The 25908-nt window shown below is 36.2% G+C and overlaps 1 protein-coding gene across 4 annotated transcripts in view; it reads left to right on the top strand.

Annotated features, from left to right (window-relative positions):
- Positions 1-25908, top strand: part of CCSER2 (coiled-coil serine rich protein 2) — a 160156-nt gene that overhangs the window by 50278 nt on the left and 83970 nt on the right. For 3 of the 4 annotated variants that reach the window (XM_082855081.1, XM_082855082.1, XM_082855084.1), the window contains exon 4: positions 17949-18039. In XM_082855081.1, coding sequence (XP_082711207.1) covers positions 17949-18039 — 91 coding nt within the window. Of the gene's footprint in view, positions 1-17948; positions 18040-24958; positions 25228-25908 lie in introns of those variants that run through there. The other variant, XM_082855083.1, reaches the window with a different exon arrangement.

The raw sequence follows: 25908 nt of genomic DNA, 5'->3' as shown, positions 1-25908 counted from the left end.
AGTTGCTGTTCTAACCTAAATGATTAGTCACTTAAGAACTGTTAATTTGTACCCCCATAGGAAACACCTTTATCAATTAAAGTAAGGTGTTTATATAGAATTCCTTTACCTTTAGTCTTGCAGACTCCATTCATTTCCACAGTTACTTTGGACAGTGCTTTATTCCCTTCACCTCCTTCAGTGAGGTTGTTTCATAAACTTAAAAAAAAAATGCATGCATTAAGATTTACTCTTTGTGCTATAAAGATCATTGAATTTTGACAAATGCTTAATGTCTTGTATAAAGAATAGTTTCACCATCCAAAAAATGTCCCCTATATTTTATGTGTTTATCCCTCCCTGCAGTGAACCCCTTGCAAACACTAATGTATAGACCATCTCTACAATTTTGTCTTTTTAAGAATGTCATATAATTGAAATCATACAGCACATAGCTTTTTCATATTGGTTTCTTTCATTTAGCAATATGAATTTAAGATACTTCCGGGTCTTTCTGTGGCTTGCTACCTCATTTCTTTTTATTGATGAATAATATTGCATTGTACCACAGTTCGTTTATCCATTCAGCTATCAAAGGACATGTTGGTTGCTTCATTTTCGGCCATTATGAATAAAGCTGCTATAAATATTCACATGCAGGTATTTATGTGGACAGGTGTTTTCAACTCATTTGGGAAAATACCAAAGAGTGCAAATGCTCAATCACATGGTGAGACTGTTTAGCCTTATAAGAAACTGCCAAACTGTTTTGCAAAGTAGCTGTACCGTCTTGCATTTCCACTGGCAGTGAGTGAGAGTTCTAGGTCCTCTGTGTCCTCACCAGCAATTGGTATTGTCAGTGCTTTGTGTTTTAGGCATTCTAATAGGTGTATAGTGGTATCCTGTTATTGTTTTAAATTTGCAATTCCCTAATGACAAATGATGTTGAGCATCTTTTCATATGCTTGTCATCTGTATATCTTTAAGTGTCAGTTTGGATCTTTTGCCCATTTTAAAATTCATTTCTTACTGTTGAGTTTTAAGAGTTCTTTGTATATTTTGGATATGTCTTTTATCAGATATGTGTTTTGCATGTGTTTCCCAGCCTGTGCCTTGTCTTCTCATTCTCTTAAAAGTGTCCTTCACATATATACACTATCAAATGTAAAATAGATAGCTGGTGGGAAGCAGCCACATAGCATAGGGAGATCAGCTTGGTGCTTTGTGTCCACCTAGAGGAGTGGGATAGGGAGGGTGGGAAGGAGACGAAAGAGGGAGGAGATATGGGGATATATGTATATGTATAGCTGATTCACTTTGTTATAAAGCAGAAACTAACACACCATTGTAAAGCAATTATACTCCAATAAACATGTTAAAAAAAAAAGTATCCTTTACAGACCAAACATTTTAATAAATTCCAACTTAATTTTTTCTTTCACAGATCAAGGTCATGTAGTTTTTCTACTTCAAGAAGTTTTATAGTATTGTATTTTACGTTTTGGTCTGTGATCCATATTGAGTTAATTTTTGTGTAACACCTATGTTTGAGTTAATTTTTTTGCATAAACTTTTGTCTAAGAATTCCAGCACTATTTGTTGAGAAGACTATCCTTTCTGCATTAAATTGCTGTTGCTCTTTTGTCAGAATGAGTTGAGTGTATTTGTGTGGGTCTACTTTTGAGCTCTCTGTTCTTTTTTGTTGATCTACATGTCTGTTCTTTTGCCAGTCACATTCTGTCTTGATTACTGTCTTGTTATGTCTTATAGTAAGTCTTGTGTTGTATAATGAAGAATTCAGCTGGCTTTTGTTCCGAGTTTCTGCGTGGGAGCCTCTACATCTTTGGAATTTCCCAAGTGATAGAAGTGTTTTTGTTCACTGTGGGCCCTAATAATTTATGCTAACAGGGCAGCTCAAGGTCAGGGTAGGCCATGCAAGAAAAACCAAACATGTGATTAGAGGGTTGGGGTGTTGAGCCCTCTGCTATTAGTCTGATCTCTGGGGAGCAGGGGGAGTGGGCTGGACATTGAGTTCAGTCATGTGGCCAATGATTCAACCATGCATGCTTTTGTAATGAAACTACAATAAAAACTCTGGACACTGAATCTCAGGTGAACATCCCTAATTAACCATACTCTCTGCATACGTTGCTGATCCGTGTGCCAAGGAGGTGACCTGTTCTGACTCCATGGGGAGAGAACACAGAAGCTTTGCATTTGTGACCATCCTAAGCTTTGCCCTGTGTGTCTCTTCTTTTGGTTTGTCCTGATTTATACCATTTTGGCTATAATACAACTTATCATAAAGTATATTGCTTTCCTGAGTTCTGTGAGTTGTTCTAGTGAATAACCTGAGGGAGTCACGGGAACCTCTGCATTTGTAGGCAGTTAGTAGGACATACAGGGCCTGGGAACCCCTGAGCTTTTTTGGCCAGTGATGTCTGAATTAATGTCAGTCTTGTGGAAGACTGTGCCCTTAACCTGTGAAGTTTGTCCTAACTCTGGATCATTAGTGTCAAAAGTCCTTGTAGTTGGTGTCAGAAAAAGTGGAATATGCTAGATAACCCTGCCTCACTGTAGCTTATGGGAAGAGAAAGGATGAAAGGACTGGGGATGAAGAAATTTTGATTCTTGGATGGCTATCTAGTTACTCATGATATGAAACTGCAGCTGTGCTATGATCCATTACTAAAGGCAAAAGTTGTGGAATAGAATTTAGAAACGGTGGGAGACACAATCCCCAATGAGGTGGCTCACTGGTTACAGAAGGAAATGCAGAATAATAAGCAAACTAAATATATAATGTGTTGGCTATTGTTACTTATAATAGCTAAAATGAAAGTAATATAGAGTGCTGGGGCTGATCCTGATGCTGGGCCAAGCTTAGATTTCAGTCAGTCTGATCTACCACCAATAACTTTAAAGCCACCCCTAATGAGAGAGATTATTCTAGGACAAAAGGCAGTACTGTTATGAACTCTGGTTACCAGGAAGGTGGTCCAGTTAGGGAGAAGGAAAACCCAAGAAACTACTGAAACCAAGGGTTGTAGTGCCAAGGAGTAGTCTTATTTTGTGGATCTGTGTCAACTTCCTGAAGAACTTTTAGTAAAATGGATTGCGAGAGTGACTAATTTAGGGGTAGTATCTTTGGTTTTGAATGCTACAGAGTGGAAGAGAATGTTGGGTTGACATAGGACCCACAGCTCACTGTAGAACAATCACAGATGGCTGTCCATAGTAGGTTACCTGAGGGAGTGGGTAGCCTGGTGGACTGGATAAAACTTGCTGTAAAGTCTGTTTATCTGAGAAGAGAGACTGTATTTCTTCTATAAATGCCAAGTGGAACACCACAGATGAAGAGTCTGTGCACTTCATAGCAAGCCATGCTGGATTGACTTGATGCTTTTCATATGAAGGTTATTTATCTACTGAATATGCCCTATAACCAGGTCATGGTAACTCTTGTGATTAAGAGGGCCCCTTTTACATGGGCACCTCATGAAACAATACTGTTGTAAAACCAAGCAGCTGAGAAACGTTATTAGATTTGTTGTCTCAGTTTCCCTTATTGATGTTAAAGATGAAAAAAAAAGTCATTAACAAGAAAAGGGAGGAAAACAGAAGGGGAGAGCTAAGGGATTCGTCCCATCAGGGGTCGATGTTTATGAGAAATATAGTGAATATATTGGACATTGATGAGGTTAAGACAAAGGTGTTAATGCAGCAGTGTTGAAGATTGAGTGTACCAATGGGAGCTAATGCTGGTTCTACAACTTTAAAGGGGCCTGAACAATACCACTGTATTTATCCCAGTTTGGAGGAATTTTAAAAGCTTAAAGGCAAAGGTAAAATTGAGAAACCTGACTTGGAATCACCTGGGACAATGTTCTGGTAGATTAGTGAAAGTGAAGATTGACAGAAGGGATAGGGTCCCTTGGCTCTTAATTCTTCGCCCTGGGGACCTAAGGCCTTATGTATGTGAGTGGGTAAAATGGTCACCAGGTGTAGAAGAGACCTTTCTGGGACTCCTTGACACAGACCCCCATGTACTTTGGTATCAAAACATGTTGACGAACATGTCTTAACTGGGGCCACTTTAGACTGAGATAAAATAGTAATGCATTGGTTGATGGGACTAAGATGAAAGTTCAAGTGAAAGTTTAAACAGGCTTTATGTGAAGTAGTTGGTCTTCTTAGCTGAATGTTTTACGGAAAAGGATATTATGCCCTATCTAGTATTGTGAAGCAAAACTGTTTGGTGAAATTTTAATAGAGGCTACTGTTAGGAATGCAAAGTTGATGGGATTATTGTCCTATGAAGGTCTGAGAATAATATTGTAATTTTCTGTAAGATGTTATGGAAAAAACCCGAACAAACTTTTTGGCTAACCCAATAATTCCACCACCAACAATATAATTATTGAAAACAGCTTGAGGATTTTTTTTCTTTCTTTCTTTCTTTTTTTCTATTTGTAATAGTTTCTCTCTGAATGGTTATTCCATGAACTTGATACACAGGTTTGTGTATATTATTTTACTTTTGATTTTTAGGGATTCGTTTAAGCATTATTTGCAATAGTAGAATATTGGAAACAACACAAACACCCAAATAACATTCATATTACATAAGAATAGCATATTATAGAGGCTAAGGTAGGAGAAGGAGTATGAAAATACAGATATTTGTTTAAAAGTTTTAAATTAATTTTTTATTACTTCATTTTTTTTAGAAAAAGTAAGCAAATATGAATATATTTACCACCCCTCAGCTTCTAAGCATATATATTATGCTTTTGCTTTTACAACTAGTTCTTTAGTAAATAGCCTTGTCTTTTTGCATTTTGGGGATAGATATATAGAATGGTGATATTGGATCAAAGGTTAAATGTACAAGTAATTTTCTTAGAAATTTGAGCAATATTTTTTAATTTTCAAAAGCTCTTTTTTATTCTTGAGTGAAATTTCATTCAACATAAAATTAACCATTTTAAAGCGAACATTTCAGTGGCATTTTGTATATTTGCAATACTGTGCAACCACTACCTCTGTCTAGTTCCAAAACATTTCATCACCCATAAGTAAAGATTGTACTCACTTAAGTAGTTACTCCCCATTCACCCCTCCCCAGCCTCTGGAAACCATCAATCTGCTCTCTGTCTGTATGAATTTACCTATTTTGGATATTTCATATGTGGAATTATACAACATGTGACCTTTTATGCCCAGATCTTTTACTTAGCATAGTGTTTTTGTGGTTCTTCCACATTTTTGTAGCATGTATCAGGAGTCCATTCCTTTTTAAAGCTGAATAATAGTCCATCATATGTACATTCCATTCATCCATTAATGGACATAGGACATATGGGCAGTTTCTACCTTTTTGCTGTTGTGGATAGTGCTGCTATGAACATGCATGTACATGTGTTTGTTTGAGTACCTGCTTTAAATTTTTGAGGTGTATATACCTTGGAGTGAAATTGCTGGATTATGTAGTAATTCTGTGTTTAACTTTTTGAAGAGCTGCTGAACCATTTTTGTTTTGTTTTTAATTGCAGCTGAATCATTTTACATTCCCAATGTAAAATGTGTAAGTCTTATACAGCAATGTATAAGTCTTCCAGTTTTTCTACATACTTGATGACACTTATTTACTGTCTTTTTTTTTTTTTTAATAGTCAACCTACTGGATATTAAGTGATATTCCATTGTGGTTTTGATTTACATTTCCCAAATGAATAATAATGTTGAGCATCTTTTCATGTGCTTGTTGGATATTTGTATATCTTCTTCAGATGAAGTCTATGTAAGTCCTTTGCCCACTTAAAAAATTGGATTTTTTGTGGTTTTATGTATCTTGGATACTAGAGTCTTATTAGATATGATTTGCAAATATTTTCTTTCATTCTGTAGGTTGTCTTTTCACTTTGTTGATAATGTCCTTTGATGCACAAAAGTTTTTAATTTTGATGAATCCAATTTAATTTTTTCTTTTATTACTTCTGCTTTTGATGTCATACCAAAGAATTTATTGCCAAATGCAAAGTCATGAAGATTCAGGGTCTTTTGTGTTTCCACAAAAGATTAGTAGAATTATTTCTTCTAGTTCTATGAAAAACGCCATTGGTATTTTGATAGAAGTTGCATTCAATCTGTAGATTGCCTTGGGTAGTATGATTTTTTTTAACAATATTCTTCCAGTCTGTGAGGACATATATCTTTCCATTCGTTTGTGTCATCTTCAATTTCTTTCATCATTGTCTTAGGTTTTCAGAGTAAAAAGTCTTATTCCTATGTATTTTATTCTTTTTGATGCAGTTGTAAATGGGATTTTCTTAATTTCTCTTTCTGATAGTTTGTTGTTAGTGTATAGAAATGCAGCAGATTTCTGTATATTAATTTTATTTCCTGACACTTCAGTGAATTCACTTATTCTGTTTTTTGGTGGTGTCCTTAGAATTTTCTATATATAGTATCATGTCATCTCCAAACAGTGACAGTTTTAGTTCTTACTTTCCATTTATTATTTCTTTTTCTTGTCTGATTGCTGTGTCTAGGACTTCTAATACTATGTTGAATAAAAGTGGCAAGAGTGGGCATCTTTGTCTTGTTCCTGATCTTAGAAGAAATGCTATCAACTTTTCACTACTGAGTATGATATAAGCTTTAGGCTTATCCTATATGGCCTTTATTATATTCTTTCTATACCCACTTTCTGGAGAGTTTTTATCATAAATGGATGTTGAATTTTCTCAAAAACTTTTGCTGTATCTATTGAGATGACCATATGGTTTTTATTCTTCAATTTGTTAATGTGTTGTATCACACTGATTGATTTGCAGATATTGAACCATCTTTGCATCCCTGGGATAAATCCCACTTGATCAAGGTGTATGATCCCTGTAATGTATTCTTGAATTTGGTTTGCTAGTATTTTGTTGAGGATGTTTTCTTGTATTGCTATAAATTTCCTTCCTAGAACTGCTTTTGCTGCATTCCATAGATTTTGGAGCATTGTGTTTCCATTTTCATTTGTCTCCAGTTTTTTTTTTTCTTTCTTTCTTCTTTGATTTCTTCTGTGATCCAGTGTTTGTTTAGTAGCATATTCTTTAGCTTCCACGTGTTTGTGTCTTTTTCAGTTTTTTTTCTTGTAGTTGATTTTTAGTTGTCATAGTGTTGTGGTGGGAAAAATGCTTGATGTGATTTCAGTTTTCTTAAATTTGAGACTAGTTTTGTGGCCTAGTATGTGATCTATCCTGGAGAATGTGTTATGTGCACTTGAAAAAAATGTGTATTTTGCTCTTTTGGATGGAATGTCCAGTAGATAGCTATTAAGTTTAATGAGTCTAACACGTTCTTTAAGGCCAGTGTTTCCTTATTGATTTTCTGTCTGGATGATCTGTCTGTTGATGCAAGTGGGGTTTTAAAGTCTTCTCCTATTATTGTGTTACTGTCAATTTCTCCTTTTGTGTTTGTTAATACTTGTTTTATGTATTTAGGAGTTTTTCTCTTAAATTGTTATACTTTCACCTCCAGAATTTTTACTTTTCATTCCTTTATGTTTTATATCTTCACTGATATTCTGTACTTGGTTAAATATACTTTGCCTGAGGTTTGAGCATATTTAAGATAGTTGATTTAAAGCCTTTGTCTATTAAGTTCAGTGCTTGGGCTTCCTCAGGGATCATTTCTGTTAATTTTTGTTTTTTTTTCTGTGACTGGATGATACTTTCTTTGCAGGTCCCTAAGGTTTTGTTGAAAACTAGTCATTTTAAATATTTTAATATAGCAACACTGGAAATCATATCCTTCATCTTTCTTAGGGTTTGTTTTTGTTACTTTTTTAGGCTATAGCTGTTTTTTTAAAAAAAATTTATTATTTGTTTATTTATTTATTTTTAGTTGTGCTGGGTCTTAGTTGCAGCATGCAGGATCTTTGTGTGGCATGCGGACTCTTAGTTGCGGCATGTGGACTCTTAGTTGCGGCATATGGGCTTCTTAGTTGCGGAATGTGAACTCTTAGTTGCAGCATGCATATGGGATTTAGTTCTCCAACCAGGGATTGAATGCAGGCCCCCTGCATTGGGAGCATGGAGTCTTACCCACTGGACTACCAGGGAAGTGCCCCCTTTTTTTTTTTTTAGTGAATTTTCTAAACTATTTTTCCAAAGCCTCTCTTTTCATGTGTGGTCTATGAAGTGTGTGTTATTTTAGCTTGTGTTTATTTAGTGTTTTATGCAGAGATTTCCTTGAGTGCCAGATGGCAAATAAAAAGAAAGAAAGAGGGCTTCCCTGGTGGCGCAGTGGTTGAGAGTCCGCCTGCCGATGCAGGTTCGTGCCCTGGTCAGGGAAGATCCCACATGCCGCGGAGCAGCTGGGCCTGTGAGCCATGGCCACTGAGCTTGCGCGTCCAGAACCTGTGCTCCGCAACGGGAGAGGTCACAACAGTGAGAGGCCTGCGTACAGCAAAAAAAAAAAAAGAAAGAAAGAAAGAAAGAAAAGCAAAAAAGAGGGAGAGAGGAAGAGGAAGGGAATAAGGGAAAGAAGAAGAGAAGGAGGCAGAGAAAGAACAAAGAATTAAAAGGAAGGAGAATTAAAAGATCTTACAGTCAAAATTAAAAACAAAAACCCATTCAGTGTCTCTGTCTGCATATTGGCTCTGTGTTGGGCCACTCCTTCAATCTTTAGCCTGACCATTTACAGTTCTACCTTAGCCTTCACTTGCTACTTTTTCTGGGCCTAGAGATCAGCCAGAGGTGAAAGCTTTGGGCTTTCTTAGGTCTTTACTGAGAATACATTCTGCCCTGGGCATTTTTGTGGCTTTCTAAATTTCCAACATACATGGCACTTTTGAATTACCTAATTTCCCAAAGAAATTCTCTCCCCAGCCTTTTTTCTCAGTCTTTTAGTATTCTATTATATCAACTATAATCTTTTGCCCCAGGGTGATTGTGGATTGTTTGACTTACAGTAGTTTTTGAGCAGTGCCCACAGCTTTTCTGCCTGAGTGAATTCCAAGTTGGGCAAAACAAAGAAAAGCACTTTGTGTTGGTTATTCATGTAACCCCAGACAGGTTAGAGCGGACAAACACGGTATTTCATGAATAAGTTTGCCACTGTGCCCTTTGGAACCAGGTAGCAGAGTCCCACACTGGGAACAAGGTCTACTTTAAAGTCTGCAGTTAAGCTGGGGAGGGGCATATGGGAAGGGCTGGTCTCAATGATAATTGGAATGCAAATTGTTACAGCAATTCTGGGAAATGGTTTAGCAGTTTCTTATGAAGTTAAACATAAACTCACTATATCACCGAACAGTCCTACTCACTTGGGTATTTACTCTAGAGAAATGAAATCCTATATTCACACACAAACCTGTACATGAATGTTCGTAGTAGCTTTATTTATAATAACTAAAAACTGGAAAAACCAGTTTACTTCAGTGAGTAAATGGACGCACAAACTGTTACATCCATTTAGTGGAATGCTATTCACTAGTAAAAAGTAATGAGTTACTGATATATTCAATGATTTAGATTAATCATAAAGGCATTCTGCCGAGTGAAATAAGCCAGTCCCAAAAGGTTACGTAGTGTATGATTGCAGTTATGACATTCTTAAAAAACACAGCTGTAGTGATGGAGAACAGATCATTGTCTGCTAGGGGTGATGGGTGGGAGAGGGTGTAATTAAAACTGGATAGTACAAGGAAGTTTCTTTGGGTGAAGAAATTATGTGTCCTGATTATATTGGTGATTACACAAACTTATATGTGTTTTAAAATTCATAAACTGTATGCCAAAAGAAAAAATTAATTTTACTGCATGGTGATGAATACAAACTTGTGATGAAGTCCTTTATTTGCCAGAAACATTTAGGCTTTCTTCAGTGTATTACTGAAGGAGAAACTTGTTAAGGAAGCACTGGCCCACCATCTCATAGTTCACTCTTTTTGAATGGAAAAGCATTCTCAGAGACCAAGGAAGTTCTGTGGCACTTCTGCTCATAATGTGTTTAGTCAGGGTTTTAATTCCAATGAGATTTGTGGGAAGCCTCTGGAAGCCAGACAGTATACAGATTTATGTTTTCATTGTCATACTCCCAGCTAATGGCTGTGCTAGATCGTCTCCCAGGTATATGTGGATGTTGGCTCCCAACAAATGCAGGCTTGCCAGTGAGAGGAAGAGCCTGCCACCATCACAAACATGGAAGAGAAACACTTTGCCATGTTAAGCAGTCTCCATGCTTATATGGCTTCCTTTCTTCCTATAATAATGCATTTCCTAGACTGTACAAATGACAGATTTCTACACTAGTGAAGAAAAATTATAATAATTTTTTTCTTATCTCTTTGCCTGAATCCTTTCTGAAAGGTCTAATAATATCTCTGATACTACTCTTCTCAAAATCTGATATTGGAGAAACAGAGACCTTCTATGGGAATGTGGGAAAAACTGTCTAAGACAGATATTAGAATCCAGTCTTCTCAGTCAGCATTGTGTCTCTTGTCAAACTCATTATTCAACAACTTTCAGTTGTCATCTATGTGGTAGTGACTCCCACACCTCAACTCCACTCCCCTGTATATTTAATTGTCTGGTGGACATGTCTTCTTGAAGATGCAGCAGGCATGTCAAAACTGTCAGGTTCTAATATTATTTATTAATTTTTTAATCTCCTATCACATCTGGTCATCCTTTTTTAGTACTTTATTTCAGTGAATGGGAATCACCCACCTGTTTCTAAATCCAGGAACCAAGGAGTCATTCATGGCTCTTTCTTTACTTCTTAGTTAACTTTGGTTCTTTAGATCCTAACTCCTCAGTGTGTCTTATAATTGCTATTCTTTCATTGTCACTGACACTAATTAATATCAGGCTGCTGTCATATGCCACATGGATTCTGCAGTAGCTACAAAACTGCTATTTTTTCCCCATTTAAATCCATTGTCTACACTGTAACCAGAATAATGTTTCTTTAATGTAGATCTCAATTTGTCACTTCTTAAAACTCAACAGTCATATCCCTGTCATTGAGATACAGTCCAAACTCCTTAACATGGCTGAAATAGTTTTTCATGATGTAGATATATTTCTGTCCCTTCCCCTTACACTCTGTTTGAGTGTTGTCTTAGTTCTAGCTACTGTAACAAAATACTGTAGGCTGTGTGGCTTGAACAGAGACATTTATTTTTTACGGTTTTGGAGTCTGGAAGTCCTAGATCAAGGTGTTGGCAGATTCAGTTCCTAGTGAAGGCCCTCTTCACCTTTTAACAGAATCCTCACATGGTGGGGAGAGAGATTGTGTGCTCTGGTCTCTTTTGCTTCCTCTAAGGACACTAATGCCATGATCGGGTCCCCACCATCATGACCTTGTCTAAACCTAATTATCTCCCAAAGGCCATATTTCCAAATATCCTCATATTGAGGGTTAGAGCTTCAACATATGAATTTTGGAGGGATGCACACACAAACATTCAGTCCATAACAAGTGTTAATGAGCTACTTGAAGTTATTTGAATAGAGCAGATCAGCATACTATGTCCTGTAAGCGAAATTTGACCAACCACCTGTTTTTTTCACAGCCTGAAAACTAAGAATGTTTTTTACACTTCCAGAGGTTACACTTTAAATGGTTATATAAGTACCTACATAATATACTTGATTTTCTCTGTAGACTTGCAAAATCTAAAATACTTTTCACCTTTTAAAAAGGTTTCTGCCAACGTTTGGAATAGATTATGCTTTTTGCTTCCTTGCCCTTACCATACTGTTTATGCAGAATATAGTCTCCTCTTCCACGTTCTAGAGGCTGAATTTGTTGTTTCTTAGGTTGTCTTGACTTGACTTTGTTTTATTTAAAACAATTTTATTTTATTTTATTTAAAAAATTTTTAAATTGTTAAATTTTTTGAACATCTTTATTGGAGTATAATTGCTTTACAATGGTGTGTTGGTTTCTGCTTTATAACAAAGTGAATCAGCTATACCTATACATATATCCCCATATCTCCTCCCTCTTGCGTCTCCCTCCCACCCTCCCTATCCCACCCCTCTAGGTGGTCACAAAGCAAGGAGCTTATCTCCCTATGCAATGTGGCTGCTTCCCACTAGCTATCTATTTTACATTTGATAGTGTATATATGTCCATGCCACTCTCTCACTTTGTCCCAGCTTACCCTTCCCCCTCCCCATGTCCTCAAGTCCATTCTCTGCATCTGTGTCTTTATTCCTGTCATGTCCCTAGGTTCATCAGAACCTTTTTTTTTTTTTTTAGATTCCATATATATGTGTTAGCATATGGTATTTGTTTTTCTCTAACTTCCCTCTCTATGACAGACTCTAGGTCCATCCACCTCACTACAAATAACTCAATTTAATTTCTTTTTATGGCTGAGTAATATTCTATTGTATATATGTGCCACACCTTTATCCATTCATCTGTCGATGGACACTTAGGTTGCTTCCATGTCCTGGCTATTGTAAATAGAGCTGCAGTGAACATTGTGGTGCATGACTCTTTTTGAATTATGGTTTTCTCAGGGTATATGCCCAGTAGTGGGATTGCTGGGTCATAAGGTAGTTCTATTTTTAGTTTTTTAAGGAACCTCCATACTGTTCTCCATAGTGGCTGTATCAATTTACATTCCCACCAATAGTGCAAGAGTGTTCCCTTTTCTCTACACCCTCTCTAGCATTTATTGTTTGCAGATTTTTTGATGATGGCCATTCTGACTGGTATGAGGTGATACCTCATTGTAGTTTTGATTTGCATTTCTCTAATGACCAGTGATGTTGAGCATCCTTTCATGTGTTTGTTGGCACACTGTATATCTTCTTTGGAGAAATGTTTATTTAGGTCTTCTGCCCATTTTTGGATTGGGTTGTTTGTTTTTTTGGTATTGAGCCGCATGAGCTGCTTGTAAATTTTGGAGATTAATCCTTTGTCAGTTGCTTCATTTGCAAATATTTTTTCCCATTCTGAGGGTTGTCTTTTGGTCTTGTTTATGTTTTCCTTTGCTGTGCAAAAGCTTTTAAGTTTCATTAGGTCCCATTTGTTTATTTTTGTTTTTATTTCCATTTCTCTAGGAGGTGGGTTAAAAAGGATCTTGTTGTGATTTATGTCATGGAGTGTTCTGCCAATGTTTTCCTCTAAGAGTTTTATAGTGTCTGGCATTACATTTAGGTCTTTAATCCATTTTGAATTTATTTTTGTGTATGGTGTTAGGGAGTGTTCTAATTTCATTCTTTTACATGTAGCTGTCCGGTTTTCCCAGCACCACTTATTGAAGAGGCTGTCTTTTCTCCATTGTATATTCTTGCCTCCTTTGTCAAAAATAAGGTGACCATATGTGTGTGGGTTTATCTCTGGTCTTTCTGTCCTGTTCCATTGATCTATATTTCTGTTTTTGTGCCAGTACCATACTGTCTTGCTTACTTTAGCTTTGTAATATAGTCTGAAGACTGGGAGCCTGATTCCTCCAGCTCCGTTTTTCTTTCTCAAGATTGCTTTGGGTAGTTGGGGTCTTTTGTGTTTCCATACAAATTGTGAAATTTTTTGTTCTAGTTCTATGAAAAATGCCATTGGTAGTGTGATAGGGATTGCACTGAATCTGTAGATTGCTTTGGGTAGTATAGTCATTTTCACAATGTTGATTTTTCCAATTCAAGAACATGGTATATCTATCTATTTGTATCATCTTTAATTTCTTTTATCAGTATCTTGCAGTTTTTTGCATACAGGTCTTTTGTCCCTTTAGGTAGGTTTATTCTTAGGTATTTTATTCTTTTTGTTGCAATTGAATTTGTTTTAGATTGACTCTGATTTGCCAAGATATATATCCATGTGATAGACCCTCATGGCACCTGGGAATACCATACTGTGAAGGAATTTTCTGTTTGAGGGGAGACAAGTAAATTTGGAGGGTTGTTGTGACTTTGCTAAATTAACATTTGTTAAGTAGAGCCCCAAGGTGTTGTTTGGTGAGCCCCAATTCAACAAAAGACCACAAGGGAAATAGAAATAGAGAAGTTTATTACTCTCAGGTCCTGGAGGAAGTACATGGCATGCCTGCAGGGACCATATGGGAAAACGTGGCATGCCTCGAGGAGCCATACAAGGGCAAACAGAGTGGCAGGAACCTGGGGCACATGCTTTTATTATTAGGGTCCATGGCTGGAGTGCTTTTAGGTTCTTGGGCTAAGGCTTGATTGGGCAGTTCAAACCAAGAGTGCAGGGTTTTGGTAAGCTCAGCAGCGGTCTTATCTAAGGTTTCACAAGGGGCAGTCCCTGGGGGGCAGGGGAGACTGTTGCTCACAAGGGCTGCTGGAGAAGTCCTGTTAGGAATTTACATTTGCTTATGACTCTGGAAATGTTATCTAGGGCAGGCCCCTGCAGACTTCTTGGTCACACAAAATGGATGCCAGGGCAGCAGTATCATTGAGTAGTTTAGCAAACTCTCAAGATAGGGATTGTCTTTTTACATGAATATGTCATGTACCCAGAATTATGCCTTGCATATATTGGTTTTCATATGTATTGAATTTTTGATGGTGTGTCTTGTGGTTGCCACATGGAGGCAGGATCAACTGCCCTCCCCCCAGATTTGTTCAGTGTCGAGAAAGATGGTGCCACACATGTAGCAAAAGAATGTGAAAACATTTATTATTCACATAGTGAGACTTTCTGGGAACACCAGGACAGACACCCAAACTAGTCCAGAATGGCTCGAGTGAAGAGGGGAGAGGCAGGTGGCTCTGGTTATTATTGTGGTTAGGGGATGGGCTGGCTTGAGGATTCCCACATGCAGGCTAGACTTGTGTGGTTTGAACTTCCCTGCTGTTGCTAAGGGAGGTTCACTGTTTTAAGTGTGAAGTTTTGCTTATTATAAAAGCAGTATGTTCTTATTACAAAATCAAAAAAAGTGTAGCAAGTCAAAATCAAAAGGAATACAAAGAACATAAGCACATGTTGTCTCACATAGTGGAAAATAATAACAATTCTTTGGTTTATCACCATTCAGACATTTAAATGTATTTTACAGCATTAAAGATGAAGTCATATTGTACATATATAATTGCTTCCCCGCCCACCATTTTACAGAGCATCTTTCCATGTGTCTAGATAAATTTCTGAAATATCATATATAATGATTTATTGATGAGTGTTAACTTGAAGCATAAATGTGGATGGTTTTCCCTTTCTGTAACTATTGCTAACTGTGTCCCCCTTACTTTTCCATTGAGCCTTAGTAACTTCTCAAAGTGATACAATTTTTTGACCACTTTTGAATTCATTAGAACAGGCTCATTCCCATTCCCTAAGACTATGTTTTTAAATCTTTGTTATAAAATGAAACCTACAGAAAACCCTACAAAACATATGTAGAGTTTAATTAGTTATTAAAAGTTGAACACCTTTTTGGCAGTGGTGACAGTGCTCCTTTTGCTGACTGGTGCTTCTCAGCAAGCCCTACTTTGGACTTAGAAAATGAGGTTCTATTGCCTTTGATTCTTTGCTGTGTCTTTAGTTGTCAGATTTGGCCTGGGGTGCCCAACATCATCTTGTTTCACACATATTCATACAAATAGCCAAACGTTTTTAATTGAAGATATGATTTTAGGAGTAAAATTATATAAGTTATAATACTTACTGCAGAAAATGAGAAAATACAGGTACTCTAATCAAAAAAAAAAAAAAAGAAGAAAAAAATCTCAGAATCCTAAAATAGTTAACCTGTGTTTTGGTTTTCTTCTAAGTTTTTTCCAATGCATATTATACAATTTTTTTTAATAAAATGGATAATTCTGTATATGCTGTTTTAGAGACGTGATTTTTTTTTTTCCAGTTAACATGTAGGCCTTTTCAGTGGAAGAAATGTATCTTTTATTTTAAGATGAAAAACATCTTGTGTTCATACTGATACTTCCCACTTATACTCAGGAACATAGCATAGAATTTTTACTTAATTTCATTGTTTTTTACATCTTTATTTTCTTTTTCCTGAGATGAGAATCCATTTTTCAGCAAATACCAATATACACAAGTCTCAGAATAACAACACCATTATTACCATCTGTAATGTGATTACTGAAAATAGTTTGAGGATTTTTTTCCCCCACTTGAAATAGTTTCTCTCTGAGTGTTATACCATCAACCTGATATACAGATTCATTTATTTCAATTTAATGTTGACATATAGGGATTTGTTGAAACATTATTTGTAAGAGCAAAAGATTGGAAACAAACTAGTCCGTATTTTTCCCCAATTAACATCTTTCTATGTCTGTAAATATATTGTTATTACCTTTTTTTAAGAACAACATCATATTCTGTTGTATGACTATATCGTACTTCCTGTTTAACCATTTTTGTTGTTGGACATTTAGCTCATTTCTACTTGTTTTGCCATTCTGTCCAATGCTACAATAGCCACACTTATACATATATTTTTTGCATTTGTCTGTTTCTAAGGGATAAATTATTAGGAGGGAAGACTTTGCCTTTTTCAAAAAGGTTTTAGCTAAATTTTAACAAATTGGCCTCCAGATGGTTTGTATGGATACTAGATTCCTCTAAATCATGATAAATCCACATTGGTGTGGTAGCATTCTTTCCTACATTGTATTTATTGGCCGTTTATTTTCTATTTATTTTGTGAATTGTCCATTATGGCCTTTGGCAGTTTTTTTTTTCCATATTCATTTTTTTCCTTGATTTTTTTAGGAAGACTGTTTTAAGAACAGCAAATATGTCATAATGGAAAGAGGTTCTGTGAAATAACTTTTTCTTATGCCAAGGTTAAATAATTATGCAGCTTTTTTGTTCATTTTAAATAATAACAATTATTCCAATTACTCTTAGTTCTCAGTGGATCCTGGAAGGAAGGCCCAACACAAAATTGAAAAGATTTGTGTGGAATATCCAATACAGGAAACACTTCTAATTTTATTCAGATTATCTGTAATAAAGTAGATATTCCCCTTCTGTGAGTGTTTTTCAAGGTCATAATCTCTCAGTCCCATTTAAAGATTTGTGAATTTGTGATCTTTTTACTTGTATATACTAAGGCAAGATTTTGCAATATTAGATCAGTTTTTGGACTGGAGGGATTCACTAGTGGGCTATAGGTCAAACTGAGTTCATTACCTTAAACTTAGTTTTTGTTTATTTAGTTATTTAGACTTCAGAATAAGAGTCTTCTAAAGCAAAACAGTACTTTTCTAAGGATAGATAATAGCTAACAAGATTGCAAATAGAACCCAGGAGGGACTGCTTATAACCAATTTGAGTAGTCCAGTCCTACTGTAGAGAAAGAACAAATTAAGATAAACCAAGGAAGCAGTAGTGGTGCTGAAAGTAGTAGTAGCATCGGTGTTTGGCTCAGGAAAGGAAATGTAATAATGACATCATTAAAGACTCACTTCATTAATTTACGTAAGTAGTCAGATCCCTAGAGATAATAAAATGCCACCTCCCACACCAAATATGAATACATCCTGTGAGATTGTTTACCATTTTTGATTATTCATGTTATTAGGGAAGTTGTTAAAAGCGTGGACTCGGGAGATTGACCTCCTGTTGTTCACATTCTGTTTTGGCCAGGGATTTAGATTTTCTGTGCATTAGTTTCATCATGTATAATATGGAGTTATACTAGTCACTAAATCATAGTGAAGACTGAAGAAATCAATATCTGTGAAGTGCTTAGAACAATATCTTGCAGATAGTGAGCACTGTGTAAGTTTTTAAAAATACAAATAAAAATTACTGGTGGGGAAGAAGACTAGGAAAAGGATGTTACAAATAGCTTAACCAAGTAAACCAGTTGAATCTATTTTTTTTTTAAATTTTATCTTTAAAATCTATTCTTAACCACACAAACATTGAGTAAAATAAGATTCTCATATAGTGATGTTTGAAAATAAAGATTACACTGAGCTAGGTTATAACATTTTTTCTGCTTTTGTTTACAGGATATTCTGAATAATCTTGAATCTTGTGACCTTGAGGATGATGACCTTATGCTTGATGTGGATCTGCCTGAGGATGCACCTCTTGAGAATGGTAGGGGGGACAATATTGAACCTTCAGAAGTATATAGTTGAGCTACTTGACTACATCCAATTTGGTATTTGTTATTTACAGACTTCCTTATCTCTATGGTGGTAGCCTTTTCAGGCTGAGAATTTATCATAAGTGATGTTAAACAGGTTCTTTTGCAAAATTATTTAAATGTTTAAAACCTGACTTTGTAGGTCTTACGTATAACTCTCGTTATAACTCTCGTATGATCCAATAAGATTGTATATCTATATCCTAAAGTATCTGGTAGATAGGATTTGTCCTTTTTTCCCTTTGTCTTATCCAATTTTTTATTCCTTTATCTCATTTTGATTTTAAGAAAACATAAATTTAGAGAAAAAGAGATATCATTTGACTTGTAAAACAGCAGCAAAAACCATTAAGTTAATAAATACTTTTAAAAAATCAATTCTGGGAAAATGGTGACCTGAAAGAATCATTCTATCCTTTTTACTCTCAAATCTGGTCTGTCTTCGTCTCTGGATCCCAGTAACTGCTGGAGTGGGGCTTTAGATAATCCATGTGCAAGAGGGGCCTGGGTGCTCTTGCCCCCATTGCCATAGCATTTGAAGGATTTTCTGTCTTAAAGACTTGTCAGGAACCAGAGACCAGCCTAGGAATCCTCTGGGGCAAGGGTTGAAATGAGGATCCTCCTGGAAGAAGAATCTCAGAGAGCTGTGGATTCCCTGTTAGTGAACATTTGCCAGGTTTCTTAGGCCTTCCAGGGTCCAGGGATGAACTAAAAAGGGTAGTGAAGTCCTTTTTATACATGTTGCTAGAAAAATGCAAGGATATTTCAGAGAGGGTGGTTCGTTGTTGTAGTGCTTCATCGAGGTACAAGGAGCCTGCTCGCTGTTCACTTTTGTCTTATGGTCAGAGTTTTTTTGCTTGTTTTTTCTTTTCCCCTGCTGCCAGGATGCTGTATAATAATCACTCTTAGAATCTCAGTGGCTTTCAAAATAAACATTTATTTTTCTCATTCATGGATCTTTGTATTAGCTGGGATAGCTCAGACTGTGGGACTGAGTTCAGGTCTACTCCTTGCTTCTTCATTTTGAAACCAGGACTCCTTGGAGCAGGTTGTGCTCATGGCAGATGGCAGAAGGACAATAGGGTGCGGAGAAGCATGCGTATAGTATCTCTTAAAGTCTTCACTTAGAACCAGCACACTGGTATTCTACCCACATTCTGTTGGCCAAAGCAAGTTACATGGCCAACCCTAAGAGCAGTGCGACTTGGAAGTATACTCTATTCACAGTGCGAATCTCTGCAGCAGAGGACATTGGATGTATAAGTCTATTGAAGGACAGAGTGTAGAGCTGAGAACAGTATCTACTCTACCACAGGGGTAGAGACTGTTGCATCTTCTTGTGGTTCTGCTGTCACTTGGGATACTCTAGCAATCAGTGCTGAGTTCTAGTCAACTGAGAAAGAAAAACCACAGCCAGTACCCAGGAAGAGGAACAGGGAAAACAGCAGAACTCCCGGGATTAGAGTGGCCGAAAGAGATGATAATGAGAGCACTTAGATTCAATTGCAGCACAATACTTTCTGGAGCTTATTATAAAAGATTTCCCAACAAAACAGTTCAATCGATGACAGAAAGCATAGTTGAAATCTGAATTAGTGGCCTGGAAGATCAAGTGGAAAAGTATTTTAGAACACAGAAGAAAAACATAAACCATTAATGATTATAAGGGAAAAAATATTGAGACTTTATGATCCAGGAGATTTAATGTGAAGTTTAAAGGGCTGGTAGTGAGGAATGAAGGATTTACCTCCATGGAATAAATTATCTAATGCATTTTACTTTGACAGAACTATAACAACTTCTCTTTGGAAACCTTAGCTAAACCAGGAAGTAGAGAGATGGCATTGGTCTTAGAGCCTGCCTCATCTTTAGAGCACAACAAAAAGTTATCCATATATTAGGTAAAAGTAGAATCACAAGGCAATTTAAAGTTTCTGAGGTCTCGGCTGGGGACTTGTGAAAAGTAGGAGGGAACTCCTGAGGTATAACATCTCACATATATTATAGATTTTCCTAGGAGAAGGCAAACAAGTATTGATTATTTTGAGCTAATTGAACACGGAAGAAAGCAGAACCTGGATCTAAAATATGTAGCCTTCAGAGGCACCAAAGATAAAACAGTATTTAGATTTGGTACTACTGGGAAGGAGGGAATGACTATTCTCTTAATAGGTCTGAGGTCCTGAATGACTATACCCACTGCTGCTGAGTTTTTTTATTGGCAGGATAGGAATGTTACAAGGATTGGTACAAGGTTTAAGGGGTCTTCTAATATACTTAGACTATTGGTTTTAGTTGCCTTTAGCTTCTGGTTTTTGAAGCTACTGTGCAAATTTGGGTAGAGTTTTGGATGGATCACTCTGGATTTTATGGGTTCAGCCCCACTAATTCTGCCAGTATCAGTGGAATTTTTGTCAACAAGAAGACTGGCACCTTGTTGAGATCTTTAGTTTGGGTTTGATTTGGACACAAGTTTGCTGTGACTTTATTATGAATAGGGAAGTCATCTGGGATTTCAAGGAAGAGGCCATGAAGAGAATATTTATCTGGCAATTGCATTTGTGAACCTATTAAGGTAGCATATGTGGTAGCACAGACAAGGAAAGAATGTTTGTTGGTCAAATGTTTCTTGGAGAGTTATGGGCTAGGACTTGGGAACTGTCTGAGTTATTGGAGATAGCTACACTGGGTGGTTTAGTGACACTGAGGGGGAGGTTATATAATAGTCACAGGGTTTAAAGTTGATATTATAGTGCCTATATCAATAATATATTTTCAGGGTTGTCCTTTACTGTTTAGAAAATTTTATCTTTGAGTTTAAGGGTAAAACCTGAAATTGGGTACTTGATTTTTCCTTCAGAACACTTTGACTAATTGCCCACTTATTTTTTCTCTTTTATTTCTTAGGCAATGCAAGACAGTTTTTCAGTGCCCTGCTATTTATCTATAAGTGTATCAAGAGACTCCTTTCTCCAGTGTTTAATTTACTGGGGTGGAGGCATCTCGTTATATGTGAAGGACATCATTTTATTCTGAGTCTTATTCTGCTTTTTTCTAAGTCTCTTTCCAAGCACTGGAAGTCTGGCAAGCGAGGAGGGAGACGAGGTCACATCTCTTTCAGAATCTATTCCTGAATGCTATCTGATGGTGTTAGTCTATCTGTGAAATCTCTAGTGGATTTATTCTTCCTTTGCTTACAGAACTGAATCAGAGCCCAGTCTACGTTCACAGGAAATACTTTGTTGACAGCCTCTGAAAGTCCTTTTCTAACTTCTGATTTCCTCTGCAATTGATGGAGTTCAGGACACACGACCCCAAAATATGGCACCTTGGCATATTGAATATTTTAAGCTGAAGGAGTTTGAAAAAATGGCAGAAGCAGAAAAATCACTCTGATTTCCTCCCCCTCTTGCCCATCTTCCCTGAAACAGGTCATAAAACCGTCATGTGAGGGGCACTAGAGGAAAGGAGCATCCTTATCTCCTACCTAGAGGAAAGGAGCATCCTTATCTCTGAAGACAAAGTTAGACTAAGAAGATCCTAACAAACAGGCCTTGCTAAAGTTTCCCCCAGTTTACCACACTTAGACTCCTTAACCTGTCACATTCCTCCTTGACTGTCTACTCTTCATCAAGCCTAGCATAAAAATATACAGGTCTAACTGTTTCTTTGGGTCTTCATTTTCTCATGAAGGCTCCCATGTCACATATTAAATAAATTTGTATGCTTTTCTCCCATTAATCTATCTTATCAGTTTTATTTTCAGGCCCTAAGAGAGTTGAGAAAATCTTTCCTCCTCTACTACACAGTCGTGGGTTCTTCAGTCAACTTTAGGTTTTTCACACTGTGCTTTTTCTATTCTGTTTTTATGCACCTAGATTTCCTTCTAATGTATGAACTAATTGGTATAAATCTGGAGGCCCTGGATTATCAATTGCTAAAAGTATTCTAAATTCTTCTGGAAATTTCTCCCAGTCTTGTTTAGACCTTAGAAAGTCTGTAGCTATGGCTCTCAGCTCAGGATGAGACCAGATCCAAGTCAACCTTAAGGGAATTTTCCGTCTTCTGAAGGAGGGTTAAGAGGTATAGAGTTTTTTAGGTTTCTGGTTAGCTTGAGGGGTAGGGGAAGAGGTTAAAGGGAGAGATGGGGTGGAGGGAAATTGAATATAGAATGAGGGAAGAGGAATAAAAGGAAAAAGGACTTTAGATTTGAGTAGCAATTTGGGAGGATCTAAAAAGAGAGACCATTTTCTTTTATATTTTTCTTTTACCTTGGTGAGGGAATCTCTTAAGGAAATTTTGGAATCTGAATTTCTTTTAGCGGACCAGTGGGTATTTGAGCTTTGCTTGCTTTTTGTTCTAAAGTGTCTCTCATATAAACAGTTTGGTTATACCAAAGGCATAGTTGTATTGTTTTATTCTCTTGCTCAGAAACTTCTAATGGCCACTCATTGCCTACAGATTAAAGCCTAGCATTTGGCACATTCATAGCATCATCCTTAGGTTTATGAAATTTCCATAGTATACATTTTCTTAGGTGTGATCTTTCTTCCACTCGTTCTGTTTTAAAGTTTTCTCTGTTGAAAAAGATATCTTTCTAATTACTTCCTGAATCCTATCCCATCAAATTATGGTGCCTATTAAATTGCACTTACTTCATGCTATTAATATATTTCCTAAGGCCACTTTTTTGCTAAACATTTTATTGAGATATAGTCATATGAGGTCAATAGTATTGTCCTTTACCACTTTCCAATTACTGTATTTTCTTCTGGAAATTTATCTTTGTTTTTCAGTACTAATGGCATTTAGTAATATCAACTTCATGATTTTTTTTTTTAGCATGAGCTTTTCTCCTTTCAAACCAAATTTCATTTAAAAAACTTTCTTGTTCATATTGTAAAACCTTCTGCATGACACATCCTTTCCAGACTTTCTGATATGTAATTTCTTCCTGCTATCTTCATAGCCAGTTGTTAGTCATAGATAGGAATACTACCTGTGTCAGCCATTATCTTCTTAGGACTTTAAGTTATTAGAAAGAATCTAGGGTACTTTTGGCATCATATTTCGTTCTTTATCAAATCAGAAGAAATGGGTATGATGAGTGTTAGACATAGGCATCTCCATATCCCATACCTTTCAGTTAGCTATGTTAGATTCTCTTTCCCTCATCACAGGGTAGAAATACTGAAAATTCTGTCTCCTACTCATAGTAAAAAACCTACTAAAATCTGCCTTTTACTTTGGGAGCTAGAAAGCCCCTTTAGAAGGCGTTTATTTATTCTCTATTCCTAAACTCATAATTAGGGTCAAATCTGGTGTGTAGATAGTTTTGATCAGCATATTGGTTAAAATTTTTTTTGGAAAGCCTTTAGGTTTGCCTCATCCTTCCCTATGATATTACACATTCAGAAGAATTTATTTCCTTTCTTAGTCTTGTTTGTCCTGTTCCTTCATTGGCGCTGGAAACTGGCTTTAAATTAACTCCATCTTGTAATTTTATTGGCTTTCCATTTTATTTTCTATGTTATTTCTTTCTCTCTGCCCTTAGTCTTTTCTAAGAAACCACCACTAATGTTATTTCGCATTCTCTTCTTAGTAACATTTTAAAGTGTATCAAAACATGATTGATGGGTACTGCAGGTAGTAGTATAAGCGGGACCCTTCCTTCCTTCAGAGTCTTGGAGGAGACATTTTTCTGAGAGTTTAAGCCCCCCTCTGTCCCAATTCTAACAATAGTGTTTTGTAGTCACGGAAAATATTTGTTTCCGGTGCCTATTTGTCGTTATGGTGATGGTTGAGTTCATGTTTCAATGAAAGTGCTTTATTTGGAGCCTGTGTGTAGTACCAACAATCTTTAGTAAATACAAAAGCAGCACATCATTTTCTGCATTATAATTTCCCACAGCATTTAACCCCATCTCCTGACTTGTTTTCCTGATTAGTGTGCTTCTTATTACTCTGAGTGCACTGTGTGGATGATATACTAATTATATATCAGATTCTTATTGCAGAATTTCTTTTTTGGGGAGTGAGTGGAATTTTACCTGTGTGAATTAAGAGGAATTATGAATTCAGATTTAAAAGTAGATATAGATTATCCCTCAGCTATACAGAATTTCTTAACCTAAAGTAACATTTTAATGCCATTTAAAAATACTTAAGGAAGTTAACTGAGTCTATGAGTATAATGTGAATGTCAACTAAAAGCATTTTTAAGCCTTCTTAGGATTATTTTTCAATTTATTTTTCTTTTGCCGTCTTATATTCTCCTCCTTACTTTTGCGGCATAATGATCACCATGCCTTTATTTACATAACAGTCCTGTTTTCTTTATTGAACTTTAAAAAAATATGTATATCTTAATTTATCCCAATAAGATGATGAGAAATTGTTAGAAATAATTTCAAATGTAAGTCTTCTTTAAAAATTTTTTCTTAAAAAAAATTTGTTTAAACTATAAAACCTATCGTTTTTTTCCCCCAAATTGATTTCTCTAATGGAAATTTTCTAATAAACAAAATTTCAGTGTCTTTTAGAACCTTATTTAAATTGTTACTCATATACAAGTAATGTGTTCACAGTGAGTTCAGTGTATATGAGAATTGAACATATACACTTTAATTATATCAACCTTTTTTTGGAGTGGGGAAGTTTGTTTTTATCTGGTATACTGTAATCAAACACTTGCCATGTATCAAATTCAGGTTTAGGTTAAGTTAAAAAAACATTTAAATAATGAGTTTTTTTTTTTAATTTTAATTGGGGAGGATTACGTTGATTTCTAAAGCTTTCTTATCACAAGGGATTCTGAACATGCAGAATTTGAACTTTCTCATGTAATAATTCTCAGACTAGAGAAACCTTTCCTGTTCCTGCCTTGGGTTAGTGTTTAGTTGTATTTTTAGTAACAGTCTTAACTCAGAGGCTATGTAAGCACTGAGTGAAGATGGAGTCACAGGGTAAACTGGGCTTGCTTCCCACAGGGAGGGCTGGGAGTTGAGCAGGAAGGAAGGCCTGTTTGTCAGTGCCCTGTATGCAACTATGTCTGAGTAGGCAGCAAGCGACACAATGTCTCCCTCGTACAAAGTAACTCTCTTAGTGAGTGCTCAGATATGTGAGGAAAAAGTGTTTGGGTAAGTGAAGGAGAAGCTTGGGGTGTTTCAAAGAAATTCTTTTCATGTTTTTGTGGCATTTGGATTTCAGGGAGTGTACTGTTTGTTGCTGCAAAGTACTGGCTTTGTTTTCAGTGGCATTTTTGAACAAGCTCCACTGTCGGCAGATTGGAGCATTTTACTTTCTAAAACTGTGAGCTTAATTTAAAAAATATGATTTGTTTATGATGAAGAGTTAATTTGTGCTTCTTGAAATCAGTAAAAATTAATTGTGGCATTCATTTTTAGGAATGAGTTCTCTACCAGACTTAAAATCTTCTACTTTTTCTTGTCATTTTCATTCTGAAGTCAGAACCAACTACTGATAATGATGAAAACCACTTAAAACTGACTACTGGTGTTTAAAATGTATAATGTTGATTTCAAGGATAATTTGCTTGTTTTAAAACAGTGGGACTGTTGTTACTTAAGTGACTGTGATAATGAAAGTTCTATAATTTACTTCAGTTTGAATAATATAAAGTTTGGTTTTCACTGAAAGAACTAGTCATTTTTCTTCTGGAAATCTTGATTTTGTGGTTAGCTAACATAAATGGCTGGTAGTTTTAGAACATTACTTTTATATTTTCAGCAGCATTTAATTATTGAGCTGTAAGTAGTTAGCTTTTATAGAGTTTGTGTACATGTTTCTAGTGTTTCGCT

Source organism: Leucopleurus acutus (assembly GCF_964270905.1).
Source record: "Leucopleurus acutus genome assembly, chromosome: 14".
NCBI lineage: Eukaryota > Metazoa > Chordata > Mammalia > Artiodactyla > Delphinidae > Leucopleurus > Leucopleurus acutus.
This window is presented reverse-complemented; position numbering and strand designations above follow the sequence as displayed.